This window comes from Chrysochloris asiatica, unplaced genomic scaffold (genome assembly GCF_000296735.1).
Source record: "Chrysochloris asiatica unplaced genomic scaffold, ChrAsi1.0 scaffold00168, whole genome shotgun sequence".
In the NCBI taxonomy this organism is placed as follows: domain Eukaryota; kingdom Metazoa; phylum Chordata; class Mammalia; order Afrosoricida; family Chrysochloridae; genus Chrysochloris; species Chrysochloris asiatica.
In genome coordinates, this window is record NW_006408686.1 from 6587350 (window position 1) to 6604919 (window position 17570).

At 54.6% G+C, this 17570-nt stretch overlaps 3 protein-coding genes across 3 annotated transcripts in view; 1 reads left to right on the forward strand and 2 right to left on the reverse strand.

The window, feature by feature from the left end:
- SPRED3 (sprouty-related, EVH1 domain containing 3) overlaps positions 1-3994 on the reverse strand; it is a 6839-nt gene extending 2845 nt beyond the window's left edge. The window contains exons 1-3 of the mRNA XM_006871460.1: positions 3814-3994; positions 2394-2562; positions 2225-2307 (exon numbers count right to left, since the gene is read on the reverse strand). Coding sequence (XP_006871522.1) covers positions 2225-2307; positions 2394-2562; positions 3814-3990 — 429 coding nt within the window. The 5' untranslated portion in view covers positions 3991-3994. The remainder of the gene's footprint in view (positions 1-2224; positions 2308-2393; positions 2563-3813) is intronic.
- A 3155-nt stretch (positions 3995-7149) lies between these two features.
- GGN (gametogenetin) lies at positions 7150-9946 on the forward strand. Its single transcript, XM_006871545.1, has 2 exons — positions 7150-9092; positions 9829-9946. Exons 1-2 carry the CDS (start codon positions 7168-7170, stop codon positions 9944-9946), a joined length of 2043 nt encoding a protein of 680 aa, XP_006871607.1. The 5' UTR covers positions 7150-7167.
- Positions 9947-10982: 1036 nt separating this feature from the next.
- Positions 10983-17277, reverse strand: PSMD8 (proteasome (prosome, macropain) 26S subunit, non-ATPase, 8). The gene is made up of 7 exons (XM_006871461.1): positions 16981-17277; positions 15960-16032; positions 15750-15852; positions 14396-14561; positions 13195-13295; positions 11866-11977; positions 10983-11212 (listed from the first exon to the last, which is right to left on the reverse strand). The coding sequence occupies exons 1-7, from the start codon at positions 17149-17151 to the stop codon at positions 11075-11077; spliced, it is 864 nt and encodes a 287-aa protein (XP_006871523.1). The 5' UTR covers positions 17152-17277; the 3' UTR covers positions 10983-11074.
- Positions 17278-17570: the final 293 nt, after the last annotated feature.

Consider the following 17570-nt stretch of genomic DNA (forward strand, 5'->3'; position numbering starts at 1 on the left):
CCTCTGAAACCCTGTACAGGGTCTCTATGAGTTGGAACCGATTCCACGGCATATAACAACAACAACAACGTAGGTTCACATGAGCTATGAGTTGGAATTTGACATGAGGGCAGTGGATTTGGTTTTTGGTTTATTCTTACCTGCTTAGCTCACCAACCTACAGAACATCCCATCATTCTTCTCCTTTCTCAGGTCTCCTCTTCCTTGGCCAGTCTGTCTCCTTCCTGCCTCATTCTCAACTCTACACTTTTATTGGGACTGTTCCACCCACCTGGAATACCCTACAAAACCAGCCTTCCTATTTCAACCAGGCTCTGTCCCTTACTAGCTAAGATATCACTTCTGAGACTCTTCATTTCCTTTCTGTAACTTGGGGATAATTTCCACCTCATTCATTCACTATTTTTGAAAAATATTCATTGAGAACCCATGCTATGCCAGGTCCATGAAAGCCATTGTGAGGATTCAAGATGGAGTCTGGAAAGAAAGACTGTCTCTCTTCCTACCTCCATCCTCCATGACTCAGGGATTCCCCCGTTTTCCCCCAGGGACTCAGCTTTGTTCCCCCAGATGTTGTCCACAACTCCCATTTGTTCCCAAGTTCTAAACTGAACCAGACATTTTGTGCATTCATTCATGCAAACAATTCATTCAGCACATTTTACTGACCACTTACTATGTGCTAGACACTGCTTTAGACACCAATATACAGTAATAAAAAAGCCAAGATGCTTGCCCTCTTGGGGCTGACATTCTACCATAGGAAGATGGACAATAAACCAACAGAGGCAAAATGGGTCCATTTTGAAGGAAAATCTCTTAGAAGATAAAAAACTAGAATAGGATCAGAGGTACTGGGGCTCACAATTTTCAACAGTTTGCTCAAGGAGGGCTCCACTGAGAAGGTGATATTTGTGAAAGCCCTCTGGGAGCTAAGGAGATGAGCCATGTGGACATCGGAGGGAAGAGGGTTCCAAGCAGAGGAAACAGTTAGTTCCACGGGCCCTGGGACAGGCATGTCCTAAAGGGACCATGAGTGAGGCCAGTGTGGCAGGAACAGAGTGAGTGAGGGGGAGAGTAACAGGGGGCCAGATGGTTTGGGATCTTATGTGTCACTGTGAGGACTTTGTCCTTTAAGCCTGAGTGAGATGATCTGACTCAGCTATTTATAGGATCCTCTGGCTACCTGGGGGTGGGGGAGTGGGGACAACAGAGACAGCTTAGTGGAAAGGGTGTGGCTGGGGAGGTGGGAGAAGACAGAGCAAAGCTACTAGAGTGAGTGGTTCTGGTGAGAGATAATGGTAGAGGCAAATTCTGATCATTTTCAAAGCAGAGCCAATATTTGTTGATAGTTAAGATGAGGAGTGTTAAAAAACAAACCAAAACAAAAAACAAAGGAACAAGAGGAGGCATCAAGGACAACTGTGAGGTTTGTGGTCTGAGTAACTGGAAGGATGGAGCTATCATGAATTTATTCATCCTTTTTTTTTTCATCTTCATTCATTCTTTGAGTTTATCTTTTTTTCTTTCTTTCTAATTTTTTTTTCCTTCCCACAGTAAAACCGAAGCTCTATGAGGAAAGAGACTATTTTGTTCATTGATGTATTCCCAGAGCCTCAAACACGGGCTGGTACACAAACCAAAATAAACAAACTCGCTGCCATAGAGCCGATTTTGACTCACAGAGATGTGATAGAGGATAGCTGAGGTTGTCAATATTTACGGGAGCAGATAGGCTCATCTGGCTCCCATGGTTTGAACCACCAGCCTTGTGGGTAGCCCAGTGCCTAACCCAAAACTCTACCAGGGTTCCTATCTGATTCACAGAGGTACTCAATAAATACCCTTGAATGAATGTGGGGATCACAGTAGAACTGAAAAATGAGAATGGTGGTGGTGGTGTACTGTGGAGTCGGTTCCGACTCATAGCGACCCTGTACAGGGTTTCTGAGACTGCAAATCTTTACGGGAGCAGAAAGCCTTGACTTTCTCCCACCAAACCGCTGGTAGTTTCGAATTGCTGACCTTGAGGCTAGCAACCCAACTCATAACCACTATACTACTAGAGCTCCTTGAAAAACCAGAATAACTGGGATTAAATTGATACTTATACGTTTGGGCCCAAGTGTGTGTTCCCAGGATGTGGTACCTGGTACACAGTAAGTGGATCAAGAAAGAAAGGGTCCCTGCCCTCCCAGCCAAGCTGTAAGCCCAGGAGACTCACCGTCAGGGGGCAGGGGGTCTCAGCTGTGTCCTGGGAAGGGGAGGAGGAGGAAGAGGAGGAGGAGGAAGAGGGAGTGAGCGAGCCTGGGGCAAGGAAAAGAGTCAGAGAGTAAGTCCTAGGGTCCCCCTGCTCCTCCCACCCCCCAGCATCCACTGCCTGGGCTACTCACCTTGACCCAGTGTGGCCAGTACAGCCAGCAGATTCTTCTGGAACTCATCAGCCTCGGCAGGACTCTGGAATGTCAGTCCAAACTTGCAGTCCCCCAGGCTCCAGTGGTGGAAGATGGGGTTCACCTTGTTGTAAATCAAGCCTGGTTTCAGGACACACTCCAAAGTGATCTGAAGAGGCAGGAAGGGGCAAAGGGGGCTAGGTCACCTCCAGTCAGCCATGTATGCCTATGCCTTCCCTTCAGCCCCGACTTTCTGTATACCCCCAAACCTCATATCCCAATCCTATGTTTCCCTGAATCTTAATGGACACCCAAAGATCACTCCTCAATTTCCTTAAGCACACTTCTCACACTGCAATGTTTCCTCCAAGCCCTTTGAAATGCATCTACATTTTCCTAACATGTCTATGTTGTTGTTAAGTGCCTTTGAGTTGGTTCTCACTCATAAGGACACTGTGTAGGGTTTCCAGGGAGCAGCTAGTGGGTTGGAACCACCGACTTTCTGATTAGCAATCCAGTGCTTATCCTACAGCACCACACCAGGGCTCCAGGACACACACCTATGGGACCCCTCCCCCCAAATATTACTGAATGCCTCAAAAACCTATTGCAAAGTGTCTTCAAATAACCCACTATGTCCTCTTCTGACTCAATACTGCTCCCCAAACTTTATTGAATGTTTCAAAATATTACTGCTAACCCTCCTTCGGATACCCCCAAGAATCCTCCCCAAACCTTGCTCACAAATATTGTAAACTCCTAAAATGCTGGTTAATGCCCTGATTTATCTTCCCATCACACCATTTCAAATCCCCCCATATTGTTGGTACTGGTCTTTTCTCTGAAGCGCAACCCCTGCCCCACACATTTTTCAAACAATCTAAATCTCTCTACTTCATCCCCAGTGGAAACGTCAATATCATTCCAGATAACTCAGAATTTCCTGCTGAATCCATATCTAGGATGCGCAACCCAATTTGACATATCCAAACAGTCTAGACCAAGGTCCTACATATCCTTAGGGCAGGGAGGAGCCAGTGGGGGTGGGCCTGCCTGGTAAGGCTCTGAGCAGGAGTAGACCACAGGGTTCTGAGCCAAAGAAGCACAGGGGTTTATAGGATCCCAGCCACTTGGGGTGAGAAGAGACTGGGGGAGGTGGGAGCCAGCAAGGGCAGGAGCTGAGAGATCAGTGATATAGTCCAGCAGGAGATGAAATGGCAGTGGACAGGACCTATTTAATTCCCCAAACTCCAACTTCTTCCCCATAGATAATCCCTTCCAAACTCCATCCCATCCCCGCTTTTGATTCCCAGACTAGATCACCTGACCTCTCCACAAACACACACACACACACCCAGCACCATCCCCATGCTTCCCCAATCCAGTCCCCCACCACACCCCACACCCCAGGGTGGCTCACTTTCTGGTCCCGGAGACGCTCCCCGTGGATGACGTAGTGCCCCTGGTGGGCCCCCCCCTCGGGCCTGGCCCCTCGGACCTGACATACGCTCACCTGGCTGAGGCCCCCGCCCCCCACAGGCAGCCAGCCCCCAGTGGAGTCATCTCGGGCCATCACCACTGCTCGGACCCGCACCATGTACCTGGAAAGGGGGTGGGGGGACAGAGACAACATGTCAGTGAGTCCAACAGTACCCCAACACTCATCTCCATCTCTCACATGGATATCAACTGTCCACCTAGCCATGGACTCTTGCCTGCCACTTTGGCCACCTTCTCCCTGCTGCCCTTTTCTCCCTGGGCCCACCTTCCTTCCCTGTGCCCACCTCTTTTCAGCATACCTCCTTTCTTTACCATGCCATTTCTTTACTCCCGTGCCCATCTTGTCCCCCATGAGCTGGATTTTCTAAATCGCCTTCTCCTTCTCTCCCCCTACCACCCATCTCTCTCTCCTCCCTTGACACAGCCCCACCCATTCTGACCCCCTCCCTCACAACTGGGTGCCTGCGCATATGTATTTGCTGAGGACCCACCAACCCCATCCTGATCCCCCTTTACTGCCTCCGCATCCAGGCTCTCTTTTCCCCCACCCCTTCCCGGATTTATGAATGAGACCGGATGGAAAGCTCACTGAGTCAGCCGGCAATGGGAGATGGGCAGGGAGAAAACCAGAAATGGCCAGAGAGAGAGAGGCCGAAAAGGAAATGGAGGAAGAGGCAGCCAGAAGCAGACGACGGATGCACATCCGGAGAGCGTTTCATTCACAAAAATCAAGCCTGCTCCCTCAGGCCCCAGCCAGGAGAAAGCAGGGAGATCGCGTAGGAAGAAGGGGGGGAAATTGATCACACACCCCCAAGCATCCTTCAGAACCATTTTACCCCGCCCCCAGCTCTGGAGACCTAGCCCTCCACCCAGAAATCAGGATTAGCGTCCAGTCCCTCACTGCCACTCAACATAGGGACCCTGGCGTCCCAACCTTAGCAACTCAGGCTTCGAGCTCTAGCCCCCTCCCCCACCTACAGACTACCGGGTTTTCTCTGGCCTTCGGGAGGGGAAGGGGCGGTCGCTGTGCCCCCAGCCCCCTTTTCTCAATGGGATGGGAATTTGTGAATGAGCAGTCACGTGACGTAGCTTCCTTTGTCCGCCCGCCTCCCCCTGACAACAGGTGAAGTAGCAAAGGAGGGCAGGGGTCTTCCCAGGCCTAGCTGGGAAGAGACAGCGAGATTTCTAAGTGCCCTACACTCACCGTATATCTGTGTCCCCCCACCCACCCACCCCGGGAGGAGTGGTCTCTAGAGTTGCTCAATGATGGGGGTCCAGGATGGAATTTTATGAATGGGGCATCCTTAGAGGAAGTCCAGGCCCCCAAATGGATACTGTCCCCCAAATGGCTGCCGCGCAATTTGGGGGCCTCCACTTCCTTGTCCTCTCAGCTAGGGTCCAAGGGTCGCCCTGGTGAACAGGAGGCACAACACTGTCTTAGCCGCCTCCTCACCGGGGCAGGCGGTCTGTCCGCCCCCGCCCACTCGCCCCCCTCGGCACCTGCCTGGGAGGCTCCGGCCGGGCTCTGAGCGGCGGCGACGCGGCCTCATTCTCTTCCTCTTCACTCCGGCTACCTCGTTGGCTCCGGCGGCGCTGGAGACGGGCACTGGGAGCCGGGTCGAAGGGGGAGGGAGGGGGAACCTGGAAAACGGATAGAAGGAGGAGGGGGCGGCCTGGGGGAGGGGTGAACGCGAGGCGGGTGGATTTGCCCGCTGGGTCCTAGAGACCGGCTCCAGCAACGCGAATAGCCCCCCCTCCCCCATTTTTCTAGGACCAAGAAGGAATCCCCCACTTTTCCACATCCCCGCGCCATTGGTCCATGGGGATGCGGGAAGAGGGTCCCGGCAGGTCCTGGACTCAGGGTTTTAAAGAGGCAGGGGTCTATGCTGAGGGTTCTAAATGGGAGGGGCTGGGTGCCTGGCAGGGTTCGAGAAGGGGTGGGGCGGGAGGGGAGCCTTCACAAAGGGGCGGGGTCGAAGGGCCTAGGGAAGTAGAGTGTGAAGATGCTGAAAGCAAGGACCACAGTGTGAGTCATGGAAGGGGCGGACCACCGGTGAAGGGGCTTTCCTAGCGGGCGCGAGCCCGAGGAGGAAGAGGGTCTTAAACGGTCGAAACTCAGAAGTAAATGATTTAGGATCGGCCCAAATGAGAGGTCCGAAAGGGAGGAGCAACGTAGCAGGGTTTGTCTTGGGCGGGGTCTTGGGAAAATAAATAACGGGTCCGTGGCGGGGCATTCTAAAGGGGAGGAGCTAAAGGGGTGGGGCTTAATACTAAAAGGCCTAGGCACGGAGATGAAGACAACCGAGTATTTCCAAGAAGATCAGGTGGGCGGGGCCTCGAGCCAGGGGGCGGGGCCTACATCTCGGGGTCCGCCTTCACTGTCTCGCCCACTTGCCTTCACCCGCACCCCCGTTCTTTTCGGTTATTTTCTGCTACGGCCGTTCCTTATCCTGCCCTGGACTCAGGGGGCCGCCGTCTGAACACTGGTCGGCTGGAGAAGTCGGGGAGTTGGGCCTTCTAAGAGGAGATGAAGCCGGGGCGGGGCTTGGGAAGAGGGGTGGAGCCAGAGTGTTGAGAGTGACTCTAGACGAGGGAAAAGAACATAGGAGGCTAGAGGGCTTGCTGCCGTCTAGGAGAAGGGTGAGACCTAAATAATCAGAGGGTTAGAGGTGAGGCCTGAGAGATTAGAATGACCCGAAAATCTATTTGGTAGATAAAGGTGGGACGCAGGAAGTGGAGACGGAGGAAAGGCCTGGGTCCCAGACAATCGGGGGCGGGGCCAGAGTGTGGGGGCGGGGCTTGAGAGCCTGGAGGTGGTTAGAGAAACCTGAGCTCCTTGTAGCTACTAGGCACAACCAACACGAGTGGCTAGAGTGACTGACCGGAAGGCGGGCAAAATTTGTCTTGGAACCTGGAGACCTGGGGTGTGGCCAAAGTGAGGGACCAACAAAGGGTGTAGAGACTAGAGACCGGGACATAAGGTAGGGGTTGAGGATTAAGTATCTGAACAGAGACTGAGGCAAGAGGGCAGAGTTAAAAAAAAACAAAACAGGGCAGAGGATGTGAATGTCGAGGGTCAGAGGAGCGGGGGTGGGTGAGTGGGGGTTGCAGGATAGTGGCTAAGACTTGAGTGGTCTTGGAGGTCTTGGAGGACAAGGGCTGGGTCAGTGCTTACCGTCAGGATCAAGCTTAACCAGCCTCCAGAGCTCCTGGCTGCCCTGGACCGACTGACTTATGGAATGTTTCTGACCACAGCACCCGACCTCTGTCAGAAATGGGGAATGTGCAGTCGGAGCCGTCCGCGGGCGGCGGCTCCAGAAAAGAGCAGGCCTCGGACCGTGCCTCTGACTCCCGCCGGACGTCCTTGTTGGAGCCCGAGGTGACTCCGTCCTCCCCGGCAATGCGCCTGGCTCGAGGACTGGGCGTCTGGTTCCCTGGCAGCTCTGCACCCCCAAGACTCCTGGTACCCCCGGAGCCTCAGGTCTCATCCTCACCCCTGCCCCTGACCTTAGAATTACCCTCGCCAGTGACATCTCCTTCAGAGGAGGCGCCTGCAGCCGCGATCTCCACACCACCCCCAACCCCCGTGGGGACCCAGCTGCCTGCGCCGTCTAAGTGGCGAAAACCCACCGGCACCCCAGTGCCCCGGATTCGCGGCCTGCTGGAGGCGAGCCACCGAGGCCAGGGCGACCCACTGAGCCTCCGCCCATTGCTGCCGCGACCTCGGCAACTAGCCCAAGAGGATCCCGCTCCCTCCACGACGGCCGCGTCCTCATCTCCCAAGCCCTTGGAGTCGCGGAAGCCGCCACCACCTCCACCTCCTGAGCGGCAGCCCCCCGACCGCAGAATTACTCCCGTTCTAGCCGCACCTGCGGCGACCACCGCTGAAAGCCAAATGGGTAGCGAGAGCCGGTCCCCCAGCTGGACCCGCGGAGGGGCGCCTCCTGAAGCGGGTGGGGGCGAAATGGCCCGGCCCGCCTCCGAGTCCGGCCTGAGTCTGCTTTGTAAAGTCACCTTCAAGTCGGGGCCCCCTTTGCCCCCTGCCACTGCCTCAGGTTCCTTAGGGGCCAAAGCTTCGTTCGGGAGTGGCGGAGGGGGAGGACTCTTCTCTGTCACCCCAGGAGCCATCTCTTACGCTGAGGTCCTGAAGCAGGGGCCGCTGGCTCCTGGGGCTCCCCGCCTCTCAGGAGAGACCCCTCCTCGGGGGTCTCCGGAAGCGGAAGGTGGAGATGGAGACGCCGAGGGCTGTTCTTGTCTGCCTTCAGCGCCTGCATCCCATGCGCGAACCCTACAACCACCACCTTACACCACCTTACCAAGCTCCAAACCCAAATTCGACTGGGTGAGCCCACCAGATGACCCAGAACTCCACTTCCGTTTCAACGGCGAGGCCTGTGGAGGTGTCGGGCCGCCCCGACGGCGCGCCGCAGCGCTCTCGGGACCCTGGAGTTCCCCGCCGCCGCTGCCGCCACCGCCACTACCGTCGCCACCGCCAGCGAGGCAGACGCATCCAGCTCCCCGGCCCCGGAGGCCCACCCCCGCGCTGCTGGTACCGCCTATGTTCATCTTCCCAGCGCCCACCAATGACGAGCCCGGGTGTCCCGGGTCTCCAGACCAGCAGGAGTTGCCGCCGCCGCCACCTTCCAAGCCACCATCCAAGCCGCCGCCCACGCCGCCGCCCACGCCGCCGCCCACACCGCAACCGCCAGAGCTTCAGCCAACACCGGTACCTGTGGCGGTCCTGCCCACTCCAAGCCCCAGCGCTGCAGAGTCTGCCCAGGAGTCTACCCAGGTCCCTGCTCCGCCCCCCACCTTGGCCGCCGACCAAGTCCCGGCCCCGACGACCCCTTCCCCGGCTCCAGTTCCCACCGTAGGGGAGCCATCGCCGCTGGTGCCGGTGCCGATGCCGGCGCCCGTCAAGACCCGTACGCGCCGGAACAAGGGCCCCCGCGCGGCCCGGGGTGCAACCCGAGAGAATGGCGCACCTAGAAATGGCCCCCGTGAACGCACCGTTGTCAACACGACTGATAGTGGCCGTGGAGCGGGTGGTAGTGGTAACGGGGTTCCTGCTGCAGGGGTGGCTAACTCGGGCGCTGCGCACCACTGGCCGCCCTTCCAGGTGCTGTCTTCTTGTCCCTGCAAATGTTACTGCCGTCACCAGCCACGCCATCGCAGGCTGCCACGAAACGTGTCTGCTTGGTGAGGGGATGTGGGTGTGGGAGGTGGGCATACCTTTCAATTTTTTAAACCCCAGACCTTATAGGATAGAGTCCTATTCAACCCTTTGGCATCCTGCCCTCCCATTAACCCTGACCCTCTGGCTTGGCTGCAAGGACCAAGAGGAGTCCTGATCAGGGGACAGGATAGCCCCTTGGTATCTGGGCCTCCAAGCTGATTCTTGACCTTACATTATCCACCAGCCATCAAGAAAGCAAGCTGGTCCCAAGTTCTTGGGGGGCAGGGAGACGGAAAGAGTAGGGAGTTGGGATGGTTGTTTTCCTGGGACCAAATGGAAGTAAATGTAGGCCTCCAAGAACCTTACTGGACAGGGCAAGTCCTTGTCCAGCCCCTCAAAGTCCTGATGTATCTACAACCATTAGCAACTCTGACAAGCAGAGGGCACTAATGCCTCTTGAGTTCTCAGATCCTGGGGAGATACAGCATGCCTCACTCACACTTTGTCTTAGGACCCTTAATCACTGGGGCACCTGCTAAAGGGGACCACTTAGAGCTCTGTGGGACCTCTCGAGGGACTTACTGCCAATCCTCACTCTTTGCTAAGATTAAGTGGATAGAGCCTTGCCCTAAGCTACCAATGGGATAAACAGAAAGGGGCCTTCAAATGCCTCATTATAGAGGAAACTGAAGCCTAGAGGGGGTGGGACCAGGCCACACAACCAAACTCTATTGACTCCCCCTTCCCCTCCCCTCCCAGGCTGAGCACACCGACTAACCACTTGAGAGAGCCGCCTTGGGTGGCCACCATCAAGCTGGCTGGCTCCTTGGTGGCAGGGCTGGAGCAGTACGACCAGCAGGCCACTCATCCCAACTGAGCACTGCCAGTTCACCGCCCTCAGCTCTCATCAATAAAAGAACCAAGCCAGCTGACTAAACTGCTTGTCAGTCACGGGCGGAGGGTGGGCAGAAGGGTAAGGGGTAGGCAGAGATTTCCATGGATTACCACCAGGACAGCAGAGGCTGCAACCCGAGCCACACCTCCAAGCTTCCATTCGCGGGCATCCCAGTGGATGGCTACAGGGGTGTGGCAGCCGTAGTCCTTTTAATGCCACGAGGTGTTCAGTACACACTACTTTGGAAAGCAGAATGGTGGTGGTGTGCCATGCAGTTGATTCTGACCCATAGTGACCCTGCACAGAGTTTCCGAGGCTGTAAATCTTTACGGGAGCAAAACGCCTCATCTTTCTCCCACGGAGCAGCTGGTAGTTTCGAACTGCTGACCATGATTGTTTAGCAACCTGACTTGTAACTACTATGCTACCAGAGCTCCTTCCCATTTCACAACTGGGGAAATTGAAAAGTCCCACAGCCCACAAATGGCTCAGCCAGATGGTCATTTTGTACTTTGAGGGCCTTCCAGAGAACTTCAAGACTGAGGCTAGGGGTGGGGTGGGGTGCTTCATCCGTCCCCCAGACTCAGGGAGGGTTGGGAAGCAGGCAGGCCCAGGCCTTTCATTCCAGAGGCCTCCAACTGGTGGCTCACAGATGGGTCTCAGTATGCACGTCACTGTATTGTAAATATTCGTCAAATCCATTGCCAGTATTTTTTAAATGGGTCCCTTTGACCTCTCTGTGTGGGGGTCTGGTGCCCTGGCCCAGGATTCCCACTGACTGCACAGTGCCCCCTCTCAGAGGTCTGTGTCCTCCTGTTTATAGGACCCTTCAGTCCCTGGTGGCACCTGGGTTTGAGACCTGGGGAATGGCCCATCAACAGAGGCAGAACCTTAGGGAGCGGAGCATATGATCTCAGATCCTCCCCAAAGACCCCACACTTGCAAGTTCTTCAGAGATAAGGACCCCATGGTGGGATCTCCATCTCCAGCCATCCAACCCTGGGGAGACAAGGGCCTCAGAGACTGTCAATCAACATTTATTAGCGGAAACTCCCACACTGTCGATGCTTTAAATAATGCACGCCCTGTGTCCCACCCTCCCCGGTGGCCTCAGACGATCATCTCCAACTGCCGGGCGTACTCGATGACCTGTTTGGCCAGCTCCGTGGAGGGGATGGTGGTATCCTCTGGCTTCTGCTGCTGGCTGGCAAAGCTGTAGTAGTTGTTGGGGCCCAAGACCCACCCTCGCTGTGGGGAAGGAGGGATAAGGGTGATCACAGACTCCCCCAACTCTCCACCCCTGGAGCCAGCACTAGCAGCGTGGTGGGCCCTCTCTCAACAATCCCACTCTACTCCAACTCTGGTCAAATGATTTCACCTCTCGGTGCCTCAGTTTCTCCATCTGTGAGATGGGGATACTGATCATACACTCCTCCTGGGTCTGCTGTGAAGACTTAGTGGCTCTAAAACGCTGCCAACACAACCTACTTGTACCCAGAGTAGTGACTGATAAATATCAGCTTTAAACTCCACCCCTTCCTCTTGCCTCCTTGGGCACCAGGGTGACAGCACCCCCTGTATTGGCATCTCCAGGGCCACGGCTCCTATCCAAACCCTCAGATCAAATGAACAAAGTCTGCGGACAAAGCTGCAGTCCCTAAGGGGTTCGGACAAGGACAAGAGGCAATGTTGTGCCGAGTATCCACCCCCACCTGGTCTCAGGTGCCGGGCGAAACTCACCCCATAACTCTGTTCTACGGGGAAGCAAACAACAGCTTCAGTGACTTCTCCAAGGGCACATAACTAGGCAGTCTAGTTCCAGTATCCCTCTAAGACGCCCCACAATGCTGCTCTCAAAAGTACCCCTCGGCTTCACGGCCCTTTCCCTGCACCCCAGCCACCTTCTTGGCATAGTCCGTCATCTTTTTAGGTGTGTTGAAGAAGAGGATCCGAGTGGCCTCAGCGAAGAGGATCTTCTCATAGGCTTTCTCGATGCACCCAGCAATTTCATCCCTGGAAGAAGAGGATGAGACTCTCATTATGGGGAACAGACCACTTCTTAGACCTGACAGTTACCTGCCCGTCTTACTGACCCCTGTCTCTAAGTCACGGTCAGAAAGACAGGGGAAGTCACTTGGCCATAGATAACAACCAAGGCTCCGGTGGAACCCACAGCCAGATCTCGTTGGACTCTCCAAGCCCAATCTCAGAATCTTAATCCTAGCCACAAGGATCCTGGGCTGTCTACAACCCAGCGTGAGGAGATCTCTTCATATAACTCCCCTTCTTTCTTCAATGGGAGTCCCTGGGTACTGCAAATGGTGACTACTTGACTGCTGACCCAGTGATCAGGTCCAACTTCACCCCCCTAAAGCACCTTGGATGAAAGGCCTGGTGATAGACTTCCGTAAAATTACAACGGAGCCCAGTTCTATGGACACACTGGGCTGCCATGAGACGGAGATGATTCAGTGCCAACTGTTTTTCTCCCTTTCAAAGATTCCTGAGGGGCGGTTCCCAGCATCCCTGTTAAGGAGGCATCGTGACAAATGATCCAGTCACCTAAAAGGGGGGAGGGTTAGCCTGAGTGGGCAGCAACATGCCATCTGTTTCTGAATTTCTCTCTTAAGCCAAGTGGTTCGTGTGTGAATGTTCATTATGTTCATCTTAGAGAGTTAATAGTTCATGATTTAAAAAAAACAAAAAACAACCTAAATGCACTAAACCCCTCCACACGCCCACCCCATCCCTGGGCTTGGCTTTGGCGACCAAGGAATGGAAGGCCATTTCATTTTGTCACTTTGTTGGAGTAAACCAGCTCTGCCACTGCTTGGACACCCTTTTACTCCACAAAGGATTTGTAGGCTGCACCCACGTGCCCAGGAGATGTTGCCTGTACCCACAGCTCCCTGAAGGGCTGGTACACTTGGTGGTCACACTGTAGCAGAATGGACACAGAGGGTCCCAGAGCCTAATTGCCTAAGTGCCGTGACGGGAGAGGGAGCGTTATCTGGGCACCACAGCCACAGTCAGGGATGTTCATTATCTAAGCACAACGAGATGAAGGCCACTACCCACAATCTCATGGCCACTGGCCAGTTGCAGCTCACAGAAGAGCAGAATGGAGGTGAATTGCACCCAGCCTCCCCCAGATTCCCAGGGACCGGGACTAACTGACTCCAGAGTCCAGGATCTTTCTCAACCCCAAAGGGCTGTTGGCTCCCACGCACCGGATAGTGTCAAGCAGGATATCGATGAAGAAGGTGTAGCTCTCAGCGGGGATGTTGCCCTTGGCCAGGAAGACCTTGTTGTAACTGCCCTCCATCAGGTACTGCCCAGGCCAGGCAAGGGGAAGAAGAGATTGTTAAGGAGAGGCAGCACAGGGGGTACCCAATCAGACCCCACCATACTCCCCACTCAGCCAGACCACCCTTTGCCATACCACTGCTCATGTAGACCCATGGCATAGCATCCTCCAGGAAGTCCTCCAGATTTTGTTTTTTTCTGTCTGTCTCTCTAAGCCAGCCCTAAGCTGCTTCCTCACTGGCCTCACAGGAGGAAGACAGGGCTGGATCTACTCCAGGCTCATTCATTCATACCTCTGCTCAAGCTGTTTGGCCTGCTGGAAGTACCCTCTCCCAGGTCACCCTTCCCCTAACACTCCAGCTGTAGACACTACCAGGTCCTAGGGCTCTTTCCGGGCCCTGCATACCCTCTTCGCGGTCCCTCAAACACACCAACCCATTTCTGCCTCAAGAGCCTTCTCCCTGGGTCATCTCTGCCTCCCCTCACCCATTTCTTTTACGTCTTTCTCAAATAGCATCTCTCAGGGACCCCTGTCCTTTTTGCTGTTGCTAGGTACCATCAAGTGGGTTCCGACTCATAGCCACCTAATGCACAACAAAACCAAACACTGCCTGGTCCTGTGCCAACCTCATAGTCGCTATGCTTGAGCCCACTGCCACCACCACGGTGCCAATCCATCTCGTTGGGGTTCTCCCACTTTTTTGCTGACCCGCCACTGTACCAAGCATGGCTTCCACGTCCCCCTATATAAAATGTCACCCCTGCCCCAACTCACCACCTTCCTTCCTGCACTAGTTTTCTCCAGTCGCAGGCCAACACCTGACAGACTGCCTAGAAAGGCTGTTTATTCCTTTCACTCATCATCTGCTTGCTCACTAGGAGATGAGGGATTTGATCTGTTTTGTTCCCGTCACAGTCCCAAGACCTCCCACAATACCTGGCGCTTAGCTGGGGCTCAGTATTTGTTGGACAAATGAATGAATGAGCGAAAAGGTGGCTGAACCCCCGCTCACTCCTCCAGCCATCCTCCCTGATGGGATGGTTGCCTGCCCAGGCACCGCCCACTTTGGCCAGCCTCTCCATCCCCCTCCCATTCCCCTCCTTCTCTCATAGCCCTGGTCTCACCTGTTCAAGAGAAACAGGGTGCTTGATGTACACATTGGTTTGGATGTCCTTGGCAGGCAGCCGTTCCAACTCTGTGTGAAACTCAGCTACCCGGTTCTGGGACAGCAGGAAGAGGAGGTTGAGGCCCAAGAGCTGGTGCATGTAGGCTGACTCAGGAAGCTGCTCCCTACAGACCAGGGCAGGGAATCAAAATGAGGTATGCTTAGCAGTCTACCAAGCCCTCTACTCATCTCCAGGGACCTCTCCCCGACAACTGTTCCTTGCTGTCTCCTTGTGAGCAAGTTTTTGGATGAGGAAAATGAGGCCCAGAGAGGTACCAAGAAGCCACTAGCAAGTCAAATGCTCTGAGTAAGAGATTTCAGTTTCAGGAAATGGCCTCGGCCTCAGTTTTCCCATCTGTAAATTGGGTTTCCCCAACAATAGCCATCTCATAGAGATGATTAAACAAATTAGGGTAATGTGAATTAAACAATCGAATCCAGGTACAGTGACCAGACGAGTACCTGGCTCAAATAAATACTGTATGTGTTAGATTAAGAGTCAGTATCACTCCCACTTCAAAGGTGAGACAAAGGCTCAGAGAGGTGAAGTCATTTGCCTAGGGCTACATGGACTCCTGGTGTGGCGCTGTAGGATTAGCACTGGACTGCAAACCATAAGGCCGGCAGTTCAAACCCACCAGCTGCTCTTCAGAAACCCTATACAGGGTGGCTAGGAGTCAGAATTGATTGACAGCATTTAACAACAACAACATAACCAGGCAGTGGCAAAATTCGGTTTCAGACCTAGGTTTGTCTGACTTCCAACGTCAACCTTGTAATTGTTAGCCCACACAGGCATCATTCAGTTTTATATACAACTCACATCCAGTGAGCCCGTGCTCTTGGCCTGTGCTGTGTGGGGTTGGGGACACAACAGTGTGTCTTAAGAAGGCTCACAGCCTAGCAGAGAAACAGTTCCAGGAAGGGGACAGCACAGACGAGGGGACTTGGGGCTCAGATGACAGTGGAGGACACAGAAATGGGCTTGGTCTTGAGTCACAGAGAGTCATGACAGGTTCTGAAAGGGCAGCAACAAGGTCACATGTAAGGTCCTGCTGCTGTCATTAGAACATGAATCAGTGGGACTGGGCTGGGGCCAGGGAAGTAAAAAGGAACAGCAGGCAGACTGGAGACCAAGAGACAGAAACACCCCTGCATCTAGACCTCCAAGGAGCAGAATCAGACAGAGGGAGAGTCCCCTCCCTGCTAAAGGAAAGTGACCCAAATGGAAAGTGACCCAAGTGGCTAGAGCACCAGGGCACACAGCTCTGCCACAAAAACCCCTCCCAACTGGGGGCAGGGACCCTTCTCACTTGTAATCAAAGTAGTAGCATTTGAGCTGGGCCATGTAGCGCTCGAAGGAGGGGATGTCCTTGCGTAGGATGCTCCACTGGGCCCCGATCTCCAGTATGTCACCTGTGGTTAACAGGGTGGGCTTTCAGGAAGTGACTAGTTCCTCCTCACCATCAGTGCTACCAGGAATCTCAGCCCACCAACCCCTCCCCAAGCCCAGGGACACTCACGGGCCAGAATGAGCTGCTGCTTGGTCAATTTGGTCCCTGTTGTCGGCAGGAAGTTGAGTTCCAGCAAAACCAGCTGATGGGGAGGAAGAAGAGAGAAGGAAAGAAAGAAAAAAAGGAATCTTACTTTCTGGGAAAACTATCATGTCAGATGCATAAAGCTGATTCAGTCCTCATAAAAGTGCCAGGAATAGGGCCGGGGTACACAAGAAGGACTTGTTTACGATGATCTCACATTATAAACATTAACACCTTAACTGGAGGAACAGAAGAGACAGCCAGAGCTGGAGTCAAGGGAATCATGGAAGTGAGGAACACCAGGGTCCTCAGAGCTGCCTGACCTTCACACCCCCTAGCCCAGGGACCCTCTCCCCACACAGGGTGGGGAGGAACCCTAACCTCCCCCAACATAGTCCAGCCTACATCCACTGCTCATAAGGCACACTCTCCTGGGAACCTTCCTCTTCAGAAATCTGTGTATTTTTTCTTGGCTCAGTCCTGTCCTACACAATTTGACTGGCGCCTTGTGTCCACAGAGGTGTCTCTCGGACCTTAACTTGGATTGGACTGCACACTTCCCTCCCCCCTCCCCGCGCCCCCCCCCCCACACACACAAACACAGACACACACCCATCTCTGACTCTCCTCCATCACTCTGGCCAATCCTTCTTTCCCCACTTGGTCTATTTCCAGAACTCGCCACCGGAATTTCAGCCTGTCTCTGGATCCAGCCAAACCTCCAAATGCTATCTCGCCACTCCCGCCGGCCCACACTATGCCAGGCCCCTCTCTCCATCAACCGTCTCTGTCCCCACCTTGGGCCCGTATTTGATCCGTTCCAGCCCTCCACTCCCCGGTCACCTATAGGTGACCTCTTTCTGTCCCACACTTGGTCTGTTTAGAATCCTTCACCCTATCAGATCTCCCAGCCCGCTTCGTTCCAGTTTCTCCGCCAACCAAGAACTTGGTCCGAGCTGGACTCTTCCTACGCGCCCCTTGTTTTTGCTGACCCGCCGACTCCTACCTTAAGGCGGCCTAGCTCTTCCCCGCATTTGTTGAGGTTGGGGCTTTTACGGTTCCACTCGCCCTTGAGTTGCTCGTACATGCCAGCTGCGGCCTGCAACATCGCGCCGGAAGCGGCCGTGGGCCCCGAACTCGAGACGCCCGGCGCTCCGTTCACCGCTGTGGCCGCCATTTTCCGTGATGCGGCACACCGCCTGCCTGACTTACGGCAGAGACGCTTAAAGACGCACGCCCGGCGTACGTGGGGCCGGGAGGTGGGGCCCGAAGTCGGAGTCTGGGCTGGGACTGCCTGTCTCCGGCCGCCGTCAGGAGGTTTCTGCTTCTTTCGGGCCGGGAGGTGCCTCCGTAGCCCTGCCCTAAAGAAGCATGGCAATCGGAACTCCGCCTCTGCTGTCACTTAAGATGGTGCCCGGAAGTCGGCTCCTGCCCTAACTGAAAACAGCCACAGTGGTTAACAACCCCTTTCCAGTAATCAATATGGCTGCCCTGGCTTCAGCGTATACTTGTGCTGGGAGCTATGCTTCTGTCTTCAAGGTTCCACCTTCGTGTCAGCTACTCTAAACCGAGAGATGGCGGTGTGGAGCCATTTGG

Excerpts from the sequence above, each read along its gene's own strand:
- GGN (XM_006871545.1), top strand. The coding sequence starts at position 7,168 with ATGGGGAATGTGCAGTCGGAGCCGTCCGCGGGCGGCGGCTCCAGAAAA. Across the intron at positions 9,093-9,828 it reads CCACGAAACGTGTCTGCTTG|GCTGAGCACACCGACTAACC; the intron begins GTGAGGGGATGT and ends CTCCCCTCCCAG.
- PSMD8 (XM_006871461.1), bottom strand. The coding sequence starts at position 17,151 with ATGGCGGCCACAGCGGTGAACGGAGCGCCGGGCGTCTCGAGTTCGGGG. Across the intron at positions 11,978-13,194 it reads ATCCTGCTTGACACTATCCG|GGATGAAATTGCTGGGTGCA; the intron begins GTGCGTGGGAGC and ends CTCTTCTTCCAG. Across the intron at positions 11,213-11,865 it reads TGACGGACTATGCCAAGAAG|CGAGGGTGGGTCTTGGGCCC; the intron begins GTGGCTGGGGTG and ends CCTTCCCCACAG.